This window comes from Panthera leo, chromosome E1, assembly GCF_018350215.1.
Source record: "Panthera leo isolate Ple1 chromosome E1, P.leo_Ple1_pat1.1, whole genome shotgun sequence".
NCBI classification, from domain to species: Eukaryota; Metazoa; Chordata; class Mammalia; order Carnivora; family Felidae; genus Panthera; species Panthera leo.
The window spans coordinates 41430776-41449620 of record NC_056692.1 but is presented as its reverse complement, the minus strand read 5'-3'; the positions used below and the strand labels follow the sequence as shown (position 1 = coordinate 41449620).

General features: G+C 43.5%; 1 protein-coding gene across 1 annotated transcript in view; it reads right to left on the bottom strand.

Moving 5' to 3' along the window:
• Window positions 1–18845, bottom strand: part of DHX8 (DEAH-box helicase 8) — a 32324-nt gene that overhangs the window by 4739 nt on the left and 8740 nt on the right. The window contains exons 7-19 of the mRNA XM_042915073.1: window positions 18533–18677; window positions 17987–18190; window positions 17252–17339; window positions 14947–15044; window positions 13867–14014; window positions 12408–12589; window positions 10674–10868; window positions 10184–10369; window positions 9847–10057; window positions 9314–9495; window positions 7076–7216; window positions 3869–4024; window positions 555–692 (exon numbers count right to left, since the gene is read on the bottom strand). Coding sequence (XP_042771007.1) covers window positions 555–692; window positions 3869–4024; window positions 7076–7216; window positions 9314–9495; window positions 9847–10057; window positions 10184–10369; window positions 10674–10868; window positions 12408–12589; window positions 13867–14014; window positions 14947–15044; window positions 17252–17339; window positions 17987–18190; window positions 18533–18677 — 2074 coding nt within the window. The remainder of the gene's footprint in view (window positions 1–554; window positions 693–3868; window positions 4025–7075; window positions 7217–9313; window positions 9496–9846; window positions 10058–10183; window positions 10370–10673; window positions 10869–12407; window positions 12590–13866; window positions 14015–14946; window positions 15045–17251; window positions 17340–17986; window positions 18191–18532; window positions 18678–18845) is intronic.

The window sequence follows — 18845 nt, the reverse complement described above, 5'->3', positions numbered from 1 at the left end:
AAACGTATGTGACCAAAGACATAACTACTGTCGGGACAGATGGGAATTTTGCAGACATCTTTTAAAATTTAGACTCAATAACATATCCTGAAGAGGGGTACCTGGGTGGCTTAGTCGGTTGAGCCTCCAACTCTTGACTTCAGTTCAGGTTATGATGCCACAGTTATGGGATCAAGCCCTGTGTTGGCCTCTGCACTGAGCATGGGGCCTGCTTAAGATTTTCTCTCTCTCTCTCTCTCTCTTTCCTTCTTCCCCTCTTCCCACTCGCATGCACGCACATACACTCCTCCCCCAAAATAAAAGAAAACTGTTTTAATTTAAAAAACATATACATATATATACATCCTGAAGTAAAACTGTGGATAGAATTCCTTTTTCTGTAAAGAAGAAATAGTTTTAAGTAACAGTGGAAAATCCAATTTAAAAACGGGCATCTAGAATTCTCCTCAAAGTTTATCCAGGGCCCCAGAGTTTGATTTTGCACAGAATAAAGAGTATGGAAGGCTGGCCAGGGAATCTCCCCAAAAGGACCAGAAGTTAAGTCTGTCTCCTACCCTGCGGCCCAGGCGAGTAAGCAGGCCCTCGTCATCCAAGGCCCCCAGTGTGTACAGTTGCTCCATGGCTGTGATCAAGGTTTCCATCGGAGGGGCATCCATGAAGTCAAAGGACAGCAGGTCATTGATGCCCATGGCCTAGAAAAGAAGGAAAGAAAGTGTGTGTTGGGAGGGTCAGCCCTGCCAGTGTTAACGTGGAAGGAGAGTACTTGTCTACTTCTTTCCAGTTTCTTCTATTGCAAGTAGGAAGTCATCCTCAAGATTAGCAGTCACCCCCACGGCTGAACCACATAAAACTCAGACCGACAGAAAGCTTACACGTTCTCAGGAAACTTTTTTTTTTTTTTAATGTTTATTTGTTTTTGAGAGAGAGCACGAGTGGCAGGGGGGCAGAAAGAGAGGGAGACACAGAATCTGAAGCAACTCCAGGCTCTGAGCTGTCGGCACAGAGCCCAACACGGGGCTTGAACTCACAAACTGTGAGATCGTGACCTAAGCCACAGTCAGACACTTAACCGACTGAGCCACTCAGGAGCTCCTCTCAGGAGACTTTTAAAACCACTTCTTCAGGGCGCCCTGGGTGGTTCAGTTGGTTAAGCGTCCGTCTCTTGATCTTGGCTCAGATCATGATCTCACAGTTCGTGGGATTGAGCCCCACATCAGGCTCTGCACTGACAGCGTGGGGCCTGCTTGGGATTCTCTCTCTCCCTCTCTCTCTTTCCGCCCCTCTCCCACTCGCGCCTATACACACATGCGTGCTCTGTCGTTCTCTCTAAATATAAAAACTTAAAAAAAATAAAAATAAAAATAAAAACCACTCCTTCAAAGTAAATGTAAATACAACTCAACAACAAAAAGAAGACAACTTACAAATGGGCAGGGGCACCTGGGCGGCTCAGTCAGTTAAGGATCTGACTCTTGACTTCGGCTCAAGGCATGATCTCACAGTTTGTGAGTTCGAGCCCCATGTCGGGCTATGTGCTGATAGTGTGGAGACTGTCTGGGATTCTCTCTCTCTCTCTCTCTCTCTCTGACCCTCCCTTGCTCACGTGCTCTCTCAAAATTAACTAAATAAACTTAAAAAAATATATATATAATATATATAAACACAAACATATACATACACACACACACACACACACACACACACACACACATATACACGTATATATATGCACGTATTTTTCCCCCTAAAGTTACTGGAAGATGATTTTCCAAAAAAAGGGGGGGGGGGGCAAAGGATTTGAAGAGACATTTCCCCACAGAGGTTATAAAAATGGCCAAAAAGCACATGAAAATATGCTCGACATAACTGGTAATTAGGGAAATGCAAATCAAAAGCACAACGAGATGCCATTTCACACCCACTAGGATGGCTAGAATCAGGAAAAGAACAGAACAAGTGTTGGCAAGGATGTAGAAAAATCAGGACCCTCATACATTGCCAGTGACAATGCAAAAACGGTGCTGCCGCTGTGAAGAAGCTTGATGATTTCTCAGTAAGTTAAACATAGGATCACCATATGATCCAGCAACTCCCACTTCTAGATATGCCCAAAAGAAAGGAGGGACACAAGCAGACACTTGTACACTAATTTTCACAGCAGCACTATTCACAATAGCCAAAAGGTAGAAACCACCCAAATATCCATCAACAGGTGAATGGATAAACAAGACATACACGATGGAATAGTATTCACCCTTAAAAAGGAATGAAATTCTAACACATGCTCCAACATAATGAACCTTGAAAACACTATGCTAAGCAAAACAGCCCAGACACAAAAGGACAAATACTGCATGATTCCATTTACATGGAAATTAAGTTCACAGAGACCAGAAAGTGGAATAATGGTTACCAGGGGCTGGAGGGAGCAAAGAAGGGATGGTTTAGTTTACGGGGTACAAAGTCTCTGTCTGGAATGAAGAAAAAGTCCTGGGAACGGACAGTGGTGATGGCTGCACAGCACTGTGAATGTACTGAATGCCGTTGAACTGTATATCTTAAAAAGGTTAAAAGGGTAATGTGCTGTGTATTTTACCACGATTTAAAAAAAAAAAAAAAACACAAAAAAACAGCACACCAGCTTCTGCTGTCTCTTGCATACATAATTACTACTGTGCATCTAGGAAGTGCCTCATACCCTGTCAGGCTATGAGGATGACTAAGGAAGGTATGGTCCCAGTTCTCGAAGAGTTCACAATGGAAAGCACAGACACAAAACCACAATAACAGTGCAATCGGCGGGCCTTACAGAGTAGGCATTCAATACATTTGTTAGCTAATCTGATGAATCAAAGAAACAAATGAATGATGCATCATCCCAGGGTATATAAGGGGGATGCGGTAGGACCTAAGCCTTCTGTTTCTCTCCCCTAACGTGACTGTGACCATAAACACAGCAGGTGTTCAATAAATGCTTATTGTATGAATAACAACTACAAGGAATTATGCTAGCAATCAGTAAGCACTATGCCAAGGGCCTTTACCTGTATTGTCTTTTATTTTCACAACAGATACTATTAATAGCTCACTTTTGGAAAGGAGAACGTAGAACAGAGGGCTGAGCAGATAAATTTGCCAAGGACTCAGAGCTCGGAGCAGAAGTTTGAGCCACAGATGCCGCTCTGTTCTCACTCCAGAGACTGAACCGGGTTTTTTTCCTGAAGCTCTGGTTTAGTCTCTCTTATACCAAATGAATAATAAATTACAACAGAGCACTCTGCACCAGTAGAGTGCCAGGGCCCCAGGGCAGCATCAGTGTCAGGGGGTGGGGATGCCATCATCTGGGAAATTATTCATGCAGCTCCCCCTGCCAAAAGAAAATGAGGGTCCTCACTGGGGACTGAGAGAGGAAGAGCAATGATTCAGAATGAAAACCAAGCTCCCAGAGGGTCAGTCTCAAACCTGTACTGACAGTTCCCTTGCAAAGTTTTTGGACGGGGAGTTCTGCTGCCATTCTAAAAGAAGAGAATTGGACGAGGGTTGAAGGAACTGTGCCTGTCCACACTTTGGCACTAATTAGATTTTTCTAATATCCTTTTAGAAAACGCTAACTAAAATCTTTTATAACCAAGTATCCTGCTGGCTGTTAAGGTAAGAAAAAACCGTGTGCTCACAGCAGACATGGCAACTTAGCCCCAGACCCACAGTGGAGAGGCTGTTATCACAGCCATTTGCATTCCTTTCAAAGGGACTGGTTCCAGGAGGTTACTAAAGTATTTAACGAGGTTCGTAAAACTGACATTCATTTACTATGGACGTAGGATTGGAGTATTCCACCAACCCATTCTAACAAGACAGTGATTTCTACCTTGAGAGAGAGCACTGTGCTCGCCAGGTTGGTCCTCTGGATTTCCGGCACATTGGTGGTCAGCATTTCATCTCGGTAGGCACGTTCTGTGTACAGCCTGTAACACTTCCCTGGGCCCGTTCTCCCGGCTCTGCCAGCTCGCTGCTTTGCCTGAGCCTAGAGGGGCGGGCATATAAAAGTAACATATCTGTAAAACGTTGCTGAACGGCTTTGCCCAGGAAATCTGCTAAAGGGCGGGGGACACTTAGCAACTGGCAAAAATCTGAAGTGGGGTTTTTCACTTCCTTTAGGACCATTTCCGAGACTATCAATGCTTTTATCATTCCCTAAAACTCAGCATTTCAGGAAAGTTCAAGTGAGGCAAATACAAGCAATGTGAATGGAAGAAATATAAAGATCCCAGAAACACACATTCAAAATAGTGTGGCACAATAGAAAAAGCGTAACATGAAAAACACCATCCCCACAGTTGTGGCCAAAAATGTAAATGAACTAAAGAAATGTAACGTTAACCATAACAATGATGACTCTTGTAGCCATTTTAAAAATCAGGTTGGGACTCTCAATGACAGAAGGAAATGTTCATGCATAGAAGTGAAAAAGCAAGTTATAAAATAATACTAATTTTGTATTAAAAAAAAAAAAACTAGCAAAAGGAAAAAATTGCCCTAAAACTGAGGCTAACTCTGATGGTAGGCTTGCAGATAGGTTCTATTTTCTATACTTTCACAAATATCTGACGTTGAACATGTTTTATACCTTAATAATGAAGAAAATTAAATATTTAAACAAAAAATGCACAAAACTGCATACTTAGTAGACTACTAGACTTGCAAACAAGCAACAAACATAAAAAAAGATGGGCAAGGGGCGCCTGGGTGGCTCAGTCGGTTGAGCGTCTGACTTCGGCTCAGGTCATGATCTCGCGGTTGGTAAGTTCGAGCCCCACATCGGGCTCTGTGCTGACGGCTTGGAGCCTGGAGCCTGCGTCAGATTCTGTGTCTCCTTCTCTCTCTGCCCCTCCCCCGCTTGTGCTCTTTCTCTGTCTCTCAAAAATAAATAAAGGTAAAAAAAATAAAAATAAAAAAGATGGGCACGAAAAACATCAAAATGATGACAGTTGGTGGTAGTAGGATTATGGATAATTTAAACATTTTTCTCCTATTTCCCCCAAAAAATGTAATACTTCTCCGCACTATTTAAGGGAAAGGAGCACTAATTTTTAAATTAAAAAGATATACAGGTAGGGGCACCTGGGTGACTCAGTCAGTTAAGCATCCAACTTCAGCTCAGGCCATAATCTCACGATTCGTGGGCTCGAGCCCCGCGTTGGGCTCTGTGCTGACAGCTCACAGCCTGAAGCCTGCTTCAGATTCTGTGTTTCCCTCTCTCTCTGCCCGTCCCCTGCTCCTGCTCTATGTCTCTCAAAAATGAATAAACATTAAAAAAAAATTACAAAAAATAAAAAATACAAAAAAGATATATAGGTAGTTTAACCACAGGTTGCCAGGAAACAGTGAATAGCAATCTGAAGAGGGCAATTTGCTGACAAAACCACCTGTCTTATGACAAACGGTATCGGGATTGGGGCACCTGGGTGGTTAAGCGTCCGACTTTGGATTTCAGCTCAGGTCATGATCTCACAGTTCATGAGTTCGAGCCCTTCATCAGGCTCTGCACTGACAGTGCAGAGCTTGCTTGGGATTCTCTCTCTCTCCTTCTCTCATTCTGCCCTTCCCCCGCCCTCAAAATAAGTGAACTTTCAAAACAAAACAAAACAAAAAAAAATGGTTATCAGGATTTTACAAATTCCTATGCCAGCCCCAAACCAAAGGATACAGTAGAAGTCTCTAACCACACAAAGGCAGGCAGCAATGGCACACTGGCAGACTCCACAGCATTCTACAGATGTCTCTCCAAATCAGAGAGGCCAAGTACAGCTAATTTCTCAATTAGCAAGTTGCTAATTGCACGGTGCAAGTTGCACCCACCACGCAGGGGCCAGACTACCCCGGTTCCAATCCTGGCTCCCCCAGCTGTGTGACCTTAGGCAAGTCACTTAACCCCTCTGTGCCTCATGCTCATCTGTGAAATGAGGGTAATAACAACACCCACCACCGAGGATGGATGCGAGAATGAGTTCGTGTATTGTACAAGTACCTCGCGCCTGGCACTTACTAAGAACTCTACAAGTGGTAGCTATTGTTACCTTAAGCTCAAAATGAAAACAGCCTTATGATTTTTATGGATGACGAAAATCATACGTGCCTCTTATAAAATATTAAGAAAATACGTAGAAGCATAAAGAAAAACAATGCATTTCACCCCCCTCAACATGATAACCAGCAGCTCCACCGACAGATAACCCCGACGACCGTGTTGACTACGTGCTTTCAGTCCCAGGCACGCTCATGCACACTGTATACCCGCGTGCGCTATTTATTTTTAAACAAAAGTTGGATTCTACTGCTCATGCTACGTTTCAGCTCACTTTTTTCAAAAAACACATCACAATTATATGCTGATGTCATTAAACATAGATGCGCACCACCCTGTTAACGCCACACAACATTCTATGGCGTGGATATACCATCTTTTATTAAACGACTTTCCTTCTGGAGTTCAGCTAGAATTTTCCCAGGTTTCCTTTCACATAAATAATGCTTCAGTGAACATCCGTTTCCCTTACTCTCAGACATGCGCTCAGTCACTACTAAACTTTGAGATGTACTCCCGGAAGTGGAACTCTTTTGTCCAAAGAATGAACTTTTCAATGTTGGATACGCTGTAGCCAAAATGTCCTCAAAAAGGCAGACCAGGTTATTCATTTTTAAAAATAATTTGAGTAGGAAATGATTCCATAATAACCAAAGAAACACATTAACGTCTCATGCATTATTACTACCTCAGATGTCTGCGGCTAAGCACGGTATTTTTAAAAATACGTTCTTTTATATTTTTATAATCTAGAGTGGTAAGTTAAACTTTTTTTTTAATTTCACATTTGACGAGGCTTTTTAATATCAAAACACTACCCTGAAGATTAAACACAAACAACACAAAAACGTCCCTTATCTCACAAAAGCCCCTAGTACCTTAAAGGTTCATCTTTGAAAACAATGAAGTTCAAAATACAAAATCATAAAAAATTTTCAGAGAAGCCTCAAAGAGGATTTTCAGGACCACTGTGGGTAGACGCTGCCATACCTGAGAGATTGGAGTGACCACGAGCTGGTCGATGCCAGTCTTGGAATTGTAAACTTTCTGCTTCACAAACCCAGGGTCCACCACATAGTAGATGCCGTCAATGGTCAGCGAGGTCTCTGCGATGTTGGTGGCAATCACGACCTGCAGACAAGAGGGACACAGCTGGAGTGAGCTGCCCAGGCTCAGCCCTGAGGTGTGACACAGGACATCTGACCCCAGACATCTTCCTAAAGGACTGTGCAGCGATCTCCCTTTCTAGGTGACTAGCTGGCACTTATTCTGTTTGGCTTCATCTTAAGGGTCAAGTTGGGGACAGGGTGGTACCTGAGAGGAGAAGTGGAAGAGGAGAAAGCAAAAGCCAATGAAAGCCAATTTCATTTGGTGCAAATGGCTACATATCTCATTTTCTAGATCCAATGTTGATTACTACAATTTTAATTTTCTCGCACCCTGGGAAAGCAGAGATTTCCTGGCATCACATGTGCCAGTGCAAAATGAGATTTTTCTTCCCCCGTGGGGACATCTGGACTACAAAATGGGCTGTTTGTGTATGTGGAACAAGAGAGAGATTTTTTTTTTTCCCTGATCATAAAATGAACGAGGCGGCAGAGGAATTTCACGGTTTGTGTGTATGCAGCAGTACGCGTGATCTAGAAGATTATTGGTCTCGGCTTGGCACTGCCACTGTTCTTCCACAGAGGTTCAGCTAATAAACCACAATTGCTTGGAAAAATCATTGCAAGGAAGCACCAGAACATCCCACGTCATGCCAGCATCTCACTGGCCCTGAAAGGCTTCCACCTGCCACAGAGCTGCAGAGCCCTCTTCCAAAGAAGTCCGATCATCACCAACAGAACAGAGGAGGAATCGCCGTCTTTCCACCCCCCCAAACCTGCTCCTCCTCCGTCTTTCCCTCCTCAGCATCATCTTCCGTCCAGCTGTCCAAGCCAGAAAGCTGGGAGTCATTCTTGACTTCTCCCCGCCCTTCACCCCTATACCTCCAGGCACCCACTAGGTCTTGTCCACTCTAACTCTTCAATGTTATTCAAATCCATCTGTCTTCCATTCCTAGGAATATACTCAAGAGAAGTGAAAACATATGCCTGCACAGAAACTTGTAAACAAACGCTCCTAGCAGCATTGTTCATAATACCTAAAATGTGGAAACAACCCAAATGTCCAACAGCTGAGGAACGGGTAAACAAAATGTGGTACATCCACTCTGTGGATGTAGAATATCATTCTACAACAGAATATTATTGGGCAAAAAAAAAAAAAAAAATGAAGTCCTGACACATGCAACAACATGGATGGAGCTTGAAAATATGCTGAGTGAAAGAAGCCAGTCACCAAGGACCACATATTATTCCATTTATATGAAGTGTCCAGAATAAGCAACTCCAGAAAATAGATTAGTGGTTTCCAGGGGCTGAGCAGAAGGGGGAATTGTGGGGGGTGGGGGGTGGGGTGGGGGGGGGAGGCGGTGACTGTTAAAGGGTACAGGGTTTCTTCTGGAGGTCATGAAATTATTCTAAAATCAACTGTACTGATTAATGGTTAGTTACTATTAATGGTAATTAATGGTCAAACAATTCTGTGAATATACTAAAAGTCACTGAATTCTGTTTTAAAGAGGTGAATTGTATTTATATCTATCTTAGTAAAACTGTTATTTGAATAAGTCCATCTGCCTCCTCTCTCCCGTCTCACATGCACAGCAGTTAGCTCCAGCCATGAACTACGAACTCGCAGCCCCTGAAAGGTTCTGCACGCTCTTGCCCCTGGGCTACCACAGGCTGTCCTCTCGTGTCCTGCTGTCCTTCTCGTCTATGTGAGCAGCCACGTGCTCTTCAGGACTAGCTTAGATCCTCACCTCTTCTAAGAATTCTGGGTCAGGGGCTCCCCCTCTGGGTACACAGAGCCCCAGCAGCTCTTTCACACCATATGTTAAAGGCCTGTCTCTCAGTAGATGCCCCATGGCAGATAGAGGCCTGGCCTCCCACCCCGGCGTGTACCCCAAAGCCTGACAGACGCTTCAAAGATACTTGCTGAATGAAGGAGAGGAAGAGGAGCAGGGGCCGCATATAAGATCCTCATTCCTTAACAGATTGGTCGGACTATTTTCTAAGACATAAAAAAACAAGGCTCGCATACACCCGAAGCAATCCCCATCAGGGCCAGGTGCACACCCCACGTGGTTTCAGAGCATGCGGGCGCTTCCCATCTGCCCAGCGTTACCTTTCTGCTGCCAGGTGGGGCCGGGTCAAAGATTCGGGTCTGCATCTCACTGGGGAGAGCAGAGTACACGGGCAGGATGATCAGCTCCGGGACATCCGGTCCCAGGGATTTCATTCTCTCGTACAGGATCTCGCACGCGGTATCGATCTCCTCCTGACCAGTCAGGAAGACGAGGATGTCACCTAAGAAGAGAACGTTTACTTCCTGTGTGTATGTTCCACACGAAAGCCACGGTGACATTAAAAGAACGCCCAATGATGGAAAACACGCTCCTATTCCGACCTCTAAGAAACCAAGAGGTTTTCATCTGTCCATGTTTATTCTGGTTTTTCATTTTTTTCTCATTTTTCATTTTTTAAAATTTGTGTCTATGCTTCACGTTATTGTATAGACCATTACCACCGCTTCAAACATGCAAGACTTGGGCTTGCAGGGAGACCAATATTTAAAAGACATTTTTTAAAAGATGAGAAAAAAAGCTATCTGCATTAGGACTTTTGGCCCATGAGGAAAAAAATTCTCTTTCCTCCTACCTGGTGGTTCTGTTAAGTGGATCTGCATGACAGTGATCAAGCTGGCATCCAGATAATCTGTCTCAGGTTCCTTTGTGTACAGTATTTCCACTGGATATGTTCGACCTGGGATGGTGAAGATGGGAGCTTCATAGAAGTACTGAGAAAACTTCACTGCATCCAATGTGGCTGAGGTGACAATCAGCTTCATGTCCTGCCGTTTCTGGACCGTCTAAAGAGAAGTGCAGTGTGGCTTTACTAAGAAGGACTAACCAGTAAGGCACAGGTACGCAAATCCAATTCCCAGGATTCCGTCCCCAACAGGTAGAAGAAGGGTCGCCAAAGAGCACCTAGTTACCTTCTTCAACAATCCAAAGAGCACGTCAGTGTGAATTGTTCTCTCGTGCGCCTCATCCAGCATGATGATTGCATACTGTGTGAGGTCGGGATCAATCAGGCACTCTCGGAGCAACATCCCATCTGTCATGTACTTGATGACTGTTTCTGGGCTGGTGCAGTCCTCAAACCGAATGGTGTAGCCCACCTAAAGCAGAACCAAAGCTGAAAACCTAGACACAAATCTCTCCTTTCTGCAATTCCCAACCAAGACTGTAGCCCAGTTAGACTGTTACCTGAAATCTTAGGTAAGAATCTGAGCAAGATGTGCAGTGATTTCCTCTTAGTAAAATCTGCCTTGGACTTGACCCTGAACACATCAATGACGACAACCCTCTACCCCTCAGGAGAAACCTGAAGAAAGGTAGTACTATTCCCATTTTATAGGTGGAGATGTGGGCCTTTTGACACTTTCTTTAGGCATTTCCGAAACAACTTCAGTACCCATTTACCTCCTGGCCTAAGCAACAACCAAACTCCTCCGACACTCTTTTGGCCACCGACATGGCTGCTACTCTTCGGGGCTGGGTACATCCAATCTTGCCCCGGGAAGTGTAGCCTGCCTCTGCCAGGTATTGGGTGATCTGCGTTGTCTTCCCAGATCCTGTCTCTCCAATAACAATCAGGATTTGATTGTCATGAACAGCCTGAAATTAACAGAATATAAACAAATACAGTCATTAAAATCTCCCACATTACTCCGGAGGAAAATAATATTTACGTTCCAACACTAAAGAAGAAAAGGGGGATCGATAATATACATATGGTGAGATTACAGAGTTAAAATTATTTTTAATCACACATAAAAAAATATTAATGGTGGTTTTCTATGGGCAAGGCTCTTTCTTATTTTAACTGCACGTATAACTTAAAAACTTGAAACTTTATGGGTATTCTTTAAATGACTCAATTCTATTTTTTAAAAATGTTATTCGTTTTCTTTTTAAATTTTTTTTTTTAATGTTTTTAGTTATTTTTGAGAGAGAGAGAGAGAGAGCATGAGCAGGGGAGGGGCAGAGAGAGGGGGAGACACAGAATCTGAAGCGGGCTCCAGGCTCTGAGCTGTCAGCACAGAGCCCGACACGGGGCTCGAACTCATGGAGTGTGAGATCATGACCTGAGCTGAAGTCGGACGCTCAACCGACTGAGCCACCCAGGCGCCCCTTATTCATTTTCTTAAATTTATAAAAACATAAAGGCAATGCTAAAAGCATAAGCTACCACCCAGGTATCTCTAATTCTACATATTTTTTTTAAGTACTACATCCACATGGTTAAAGAATTCAACAGTAAATAAAATAGGCATATAACGTGTTCCTTTCCACTGCCAAATCTCCATACCCCAAAAGTCATCTTATTTCTACACCGTTTATAACAGCAAAGGACTGCCATCAACCTATATGTCTATTAATACAGGGCTAGTTAAATAAGGACTAGTTAAATAAGCCAGGGCATATCCACATAACAAACCACCACACACACACAAAAAAGGAACAATTTCTGAGCTGTATCATTAAGGGGAAAAACAAGATGCAGAGTATATGCGTAATATGCTGCCTGCCATCTAGAAACATACAATACACATAAAACATATAATGTCTATGAATGCATGTGCATATGTACTTGTACTTGCTTGCGTACGTCTGAGATAGCACTGAAAGGATTCACTGTGAACTAGTAAACTCAGTTGCCTAGGGAAAGTTTGGTTGTCTTAAAATCCAATCTCCAAAAAAATGGAAATAACTACCTAAAGCAAAGTCTTGCCCATATGGGATCACTGGTCAAGCATCCCCATTTTTCTTACTGACCAGAGATATTGGTCTGCCCACTTGGAACTGCTCTAGGGGCCACCAGTTCCAACAGGTTTATTTCTTCTTTGGGGGAAAAAAAAAAGGTAGAGGCGCCTGGATGGTTCAGTCTGTGAAACATCCAACTCTTGATCTGGGAGTTGTGAGTTCAAGCCCCATGTTAGGTACAGATTACTTAAATAAACTTTAGACAATGTATACACTAATACACATATGTATTTTAAAGTACTTGGAAACATTCTGGGTTTTTTTCTATTCTCTTTGGAGAATGTACAAATGTACACATACCTGTCCAGCTAATTTCAGTTCAAACACGTCATCCTTCTTTTAGAAAACACCGCTACTCCTGCACCAATACAACACAAAGGGGCATCTCACCTGGACCAGCTGCTCCTTCAGTTTGTAGATGGGCAGGCTCTCTCTCTGTTCAATGATTGACATTTGGGTCTTTTTTCCATAAGAAGCTTTGTTGCCCCCAAAAGCATGCTTCTTCCACTCGGGAATGTCATTGGGCATCATCCCGATACCCCTCATATTGGCAGCGATCTGTCTGCCTTCCGCTGCAAAGGAAAACAGGCAACTTAGTACTATCCTGAAGCTACCTCAGTGCCCCTGCCCTCAACAGTCAACAAATCCCATTTCTCCGGTTCATCCCTCCTGTCTGCTACCTCTTGTGTTCAAGCCACCATCCAGTCTCTTCCATTAGAAAAGCCCTAAGTCAGCTCAGGTGTCTACACTTGCCCATCCAATCCATTCTACAGGGTACCCTCAGTAATTCTTTGGTAATGCAACTCTGATCATGCCCTTCCCCTGTTTAGATAGAACCTGGCAACACTCCCGAGTGGACTTTAGAATTGAGCCCCAATTCCTAATGCCATCTCGAAGTCCTGCCCACCCCCCCCCCCCCCCCCCCCCCCCCCCGCCCACCTCATCCCCACCATTCCAGTCCAGCCACACAGGCCTGCTTTCCACCTCACGGCCCAAGCCCAGAAAATTCCTCAGCCTGGAACACGTGCCCCCTGGCCCCACCTCAGCCCCTCCGATGACAAAGTCCTATTTATCCTTCCAGTCTCAACTTTCTCAGGGAAGTGACCTACACCACCTGTACTTCTTCATGTACTACTAGTCATGATTTAGTTAGTAATTTGGGAACTGTTTGATTAATAATTGATTTTCCCCACTAAACTGCAAGCCTCATAAGAGATCATGTCTACTTACTTTAAAGTGTGGCTCAGTTCCCCAGTTGCCTAACACATACTACTAAGTACTTGTTATGACTGTATCGAGGAGTTACTTAACATTTACTGCACAAAGAATTATGTAAAAATGGAAGTTTCAAAGCTGTATTATCTTTAGCATAAAAAAATTCTTAGGGTGTCTGGCTGGCTCAGTTAGTAGAGTGTATGGCTCTTGATCTTGGGGTTGTGAGTTTGAGCCCCACACTGAGTGTGGAGATCGCTTGACAATAAAATACTTTTTAAAAAATCTTTTTCTTTTTTAAGTAAGCTCTATGCTCAACATAGGGCTTGAACTCATGACCCTGAGATCAAGAGTCCCATGCTATACTGACTGAGCCAGCCAGGCACCCCAAGCATAAAAAATTCTTAAGTTATTCAGAAGAAAAACTCAGTCTAATGATTTGACCAGGGTTACTAAAACATTTTTGGTTTTAAACGTTTAAAAACAAACAAACAAGCACACAAAAAACATGCTTTAACCAAAGGGAAAAATCCCCAAATCAAAGCTAAGGCTAAATTTTTAGTATGTGCTGGCAGTGCTTGTACTTCAAGGCTCGGGTTATTTTTGAGAAGTCCACACACCCCTACCAGGGTCTTACCATCAGGCAGAGGATCAACCCAGTGTTTGTTGAGCCCCATGGGAATAGAATCCATCTCAGCTTCCCGCTGGGCCTGCTTGAGTTCCCGCCTTTCTTTGGCTAAGGCACTCTGCATCATTGCTGCTTGGGAGAGGGAACCATCCGGGTTCTAGTGCAACAGAAGACAAGCAGCATCAGAATGAGATCTCAGCATAAAATGGCCAGGAACTAAAATGTAAATGTTAAGCCCCTTGAATCTAAAAAACGAGACCCACCTAGAAGGACGTACCATACTACACTGGAGGTACTGGGGGTGTTGGTTGAAGATGAGAACCCCATGAGAGAGAGGACAGACAAGAAAGGGATAAGAATTCTTCTGTAAGGTCCCAAGAACTAAAATTAAGACCAACATGGATGCCTCAATGAGAGATTTCAACTCTGCTTACAGAAGAGCTAATAATCAGATCCATCTGGAGACGGAATGGCTCTCCTTAAGGATTGATGAGTTCTCTGTCACCAACAATGTCAAGCAGATAGAAGACTACACGGGAGGAACACTGCAGGACACAAGTGAATTACAAGCACTGCATGGATGGCTGGGCTGGGAGACTTTTTAAAAATACCCTTCTCCAAAATATAAATTAATTAATAAAATAAAATACCCTTCTCCAAACCTAAAAATTTATCACAACTTCCCACGAATTCTCTTCACAGCTCTGTCTTTCCCAGTACCCGCTTTCCACTGAGGGCCAGCCCCAAATGGTCAAGTGAAGGCTTCAAAACTGCCTTTGAACGTGTAAGGTAATTAGCCAAGCCCCTAAGGCAAGGGCAAAAGCAGGGATAGATCAAACACTCCTATTCCCCTCTTTCTTCCCAAAATACAGTAGAATGAGAGCAAAAGAATTAAAAAGTCCAAAGTAACAAAGCCGTCAGTCACCCTTTAAAACAATAATATTCTAGACCCTGACCAACAGTCAATACACCTTCTAGCCTGAGTTCTGCTTACATGGACGTAATAGCCTGCTCTGAAAAACGGAACAGTTACTTTAGGGAAAAGAAGTTCATGTGACGTGTCCAAGTTAGAGTCCCAGCATTTCTCACCTTAACGATTTTAATAGGGCTCATGTCCATGCTTTGCTTGGTGTGCCCTCTCAGGAATGGAGGCTCTTCCTCAACCAGCTCGATCTCAAGATCTTCATCTAAAAGTCCCCCCAAAGAAGAATTAGCAAAAAAAATAAGAGAGAAATAGCCAATCATTTTCACCACAACTGGTTTCCATGGGCACCAGCAATCTTTATCAAAGATAGCTCCCAAGGTCAAAAAGACAGCAATCCAAGTGAAACTAATGGAAATGACTGTTTCCCCTGCCCTCCAGGTATTTCTGAGCATTTATGTTCTGGCCTAAAAACTGATCAGCGGAACTACTTCCAAAAGAAGTTAAGCCTGTAGAGAAACGTGGTCTAACGTCCCAAATGTTACTAGGTATTTTCCACCCAACTTCATTATGGAGTAACTTAACCCACAACAGATTGGCAAAAAAATTAAGTTGAACAATTGGACGATACCGACTGTCGTCAAGAATATGAGCCACAGGAGCGCACACTTACGATAAAAGTATAAATTGGGGGCACCTGGTTGACTCAGTGGGTAGAGCATGAGACTCTTGATCTTGGGATTCTAAGTTTGAGCCCCACATTGGTCACAAAAATGAGTTAAAACCAAAAGTCTCTTTTTAAAATGATTTTAGTGTTTTTTATTTGAGAGAGCAGGTGCACACACAAGCAGGGGAGGGGCAGAGAGAAGGAGACAGAGAATCCCAGCAGACTCGAGCTGTCAGCACAGAGCCTGACACAGGGCTCAAACCCACAAACCACAAGATCATGACCTGAGTCAAAACCAAGAGGCGGAAGCTCAATCGACTGGGCCATCCAGGCTTCCCAAAAATAAAATCTTTAAAAAAAAAAAGAGGTGTAAATTGAAACACAAACTTTAAGAAGCAATTTGGACTGCGTCATAAGGTTTAAATCACACACTTCCTACTACCCAGTCATTCTTCTCCTACACATATAGGGAAAAGAAAAGGTCCTGCTATGTGTATTAAGAAACAAGAATAGGAATTTCGTAATAGCGTTACATGTAAACAAAATACCAGAAATAGCCCTTATGCCCATCGAAAGCAAAATGGATAAATGATGATAAATTTCTATACAGAAAACACTACACCAGCAAAAGTGAAATACAACTATAAAAATCATCATAGATAAATATCAAAAGCATGATCAGAAAAAAATGAATGAAGTTCAAAAACTGACCAAACAAGACAATGTTTAGGGACAGATATACAGATAATAAAATGTTAAAAAAAAAAAAAAAAAAAAAAAAAAAAAAAGGCAGGGAAATAACACAAAATTTAGAACAGTGGTTACCCAGAGAAAAGAGTAAGAAGATTTCATCAGAGGGGTACATGTAAGGGCTTCAAAGCTGCTGATAAAATTCCACTTAACCGGGGCGCCTGAGTGGCTCAGTCAGTTAAGCATCTGACTCTTCATCTTGGCTCAGGTTATGATGTCACGGTTCCTGGGATCAAGCCCCAGGTCGTGTGACGTGAGCGCAGAGCCTGCTTGGGATCCTCTCTCTCCATCTCTCTGTCCCTCCCTGGCATTCTCTCTCTCTCTCAAAATAAAGAAATTAAAAAAAAATTCCACTTAAATTGAGTAGGTACATAGGTGTTCCTTTATTACTATTATATCAATTATATGTCTTATTGGATTTATTTCACAATCTTTAAAAATTGTTACTAGGCTGAGTTAAAAGTTGTTTCCAGGGCAACTCAGAGGTAATCTACTTGGATCCAAGGTTTGCAGAACACTTACTAAGATTATGAGATGAAATTTCCTCCCCAAAATATAATCAGAATTTTTTGTATCCTGAATATGTATCATAACCAAAAAGTATAACAATATATAAACATCTGTCAGAAAAATGAATTTTTGGGTGGCTCAGTTGCTTGAGCGTCTGACTCTTGATTTTGGTTCAGGTCATGATCCCAGGGTCGTGGGATCAAGCCCTGCTTTGGGCTCCACGTTCAGCATAGAGCCTGCTTAACATTCTCTCCCTCTGCCTCTCTCCCCGACGTGTGCACTCTGTGTCTCTCTAAAAATTTAAGTTAAAAAAAGGAAAAAAAAAGAAACCAATTTGCACCTTTAAAAAAAAAAAGAAAAAAGAAAAATGAATTTTCTGCTTCCAACCTGGAGGAGCCCTTGTTCTTGGAGGTAATGAGTGGTAAGACCTAGGAAACAAATGAGTTAAGCCACTAGGTTAAACTACATCTAAACCACCCCACCCAACTGCTCAGCTCATCCACTGGCCTGATCCACCATCCTGCTCAATCTAAGTGGCTAGTTACCTTCTTCATCATCCACTTTAGGGAGAATGCCAGTCTCTTCATCGAAGTCCGGAAACTCTTCTTTGGAAAGGACATTGGCAGCGATCATCTAGTGAAAGGACAGAAGCGACATCTGTAACCTGCTGGGATCGAAACTCTTCTTTTCAGTACAGAGGTTCCACATAGGAAACCAAGGTTTTTCTTCTTTTGACCAGGATTGCAGGGCTTCAAACATCACATATCTCATCCTTAGGGGGCACAACACGGTGCTTAAAAGCAGGGCTCAAGGGTCGTGCCCCAGGAAGCATTATCTGCTCCTTCCCTGGTTTCCGCAGCACTGTGCACATTCCGTTATGTAACATCCAACTTTGACAATTATGTTTCTATCTGTCTCCCGCCACTAGACCTTGAGCTCCTCAAGGGTGAGGAACCATGATACATTTGTCTCCATCACCTGGCTCTGATATGTACTGAGGAATGGCGGAAACAAGAACTCACACAGCACTAACCACACGCAGGCACTAACGTAAGTGCTCCACTTCTTCCGCCTCATTTAATCCCCACGGTGCCACTACTGGTCCTGTTCCACAGATGAGGGTACTGAGGCACAAAGAAGTAGAGTGGCTTGGCTCAGGATCCCACGGCTAGTAAGCGGCCAGGAAGTTCCCCCGGGCCACTGAGCTCCAGGGGCCACACTCCTAACCACCACGCTACATGCAGAATGGCTATGAAGCCATATAGGCAAATGGCCCCAACCTGTTTGATCTCCCATTTCTCTGGATCAGAGATGCGGGTAAGGCGCTTGCGCTCCAGAGAGTCATCCTCTACTTCAGGGGCGCTGACGAGGGAAAGGTGAGTGGGTCTGTCCGGATTCCTCATTGAAGTCTCTTCATTGGTCTCCCCAACAAGATTTCGTCGTCGATTGGGATTTAGATCTTCACCAGTCTCTTGATCCACATCCTAGGGAAAAAAAAAAAAAAAAAAAAAAAAAAGGAACTAACTCATTTGCTGTCCTCTTGTTTCCTTGGCCATCAGATATGGAAACGGGCGCCTGGGTGGGTCAGTTGGTTAAGCATCTGACTTGGGCTTAGGTCATGATCTCACAGTTGGTGAGTTGGAGCCCTGCATCGGGCTCTCCGCTCTGAGTGCAGAGCCCGCTTCAGATCCTGTCTTCCTCTCTCTCTCCCCCTCCCTTGCTCACATGCACACGCGCACTCTCTCGCTCTCTCTCTCTCAAAAATAAATAAGCATTAAAAAAAATGTTTTTTTAAGACCTGGAAACAGACTGGATATCTCACCTACCTTCATGCTCAGACTGGTCTTGGTCCCAGTGAAGGAGAGCACTTTGACTTTGACCCTCTGGCCTTTGCTTACCACATCAGCCACATTGGCCACACGGCCTTCTCGCCGGAGCTCAGAGATGTGCACCAGGCCTTCCCATCGCTTCCTGAGGGAGAGTCACATATATGTGGAGCATGCCTAAAATACCTTTTCCCCAACCAATTTCCACCCCGTTGGAACTCAACAAGAGGAAATGGTCTTAAGCTCAAAAACTCAAGAGGAAAGTACCAAAAAGACGGTTAAAAAAAATAAAATAGTATTACCACCCTCCCAA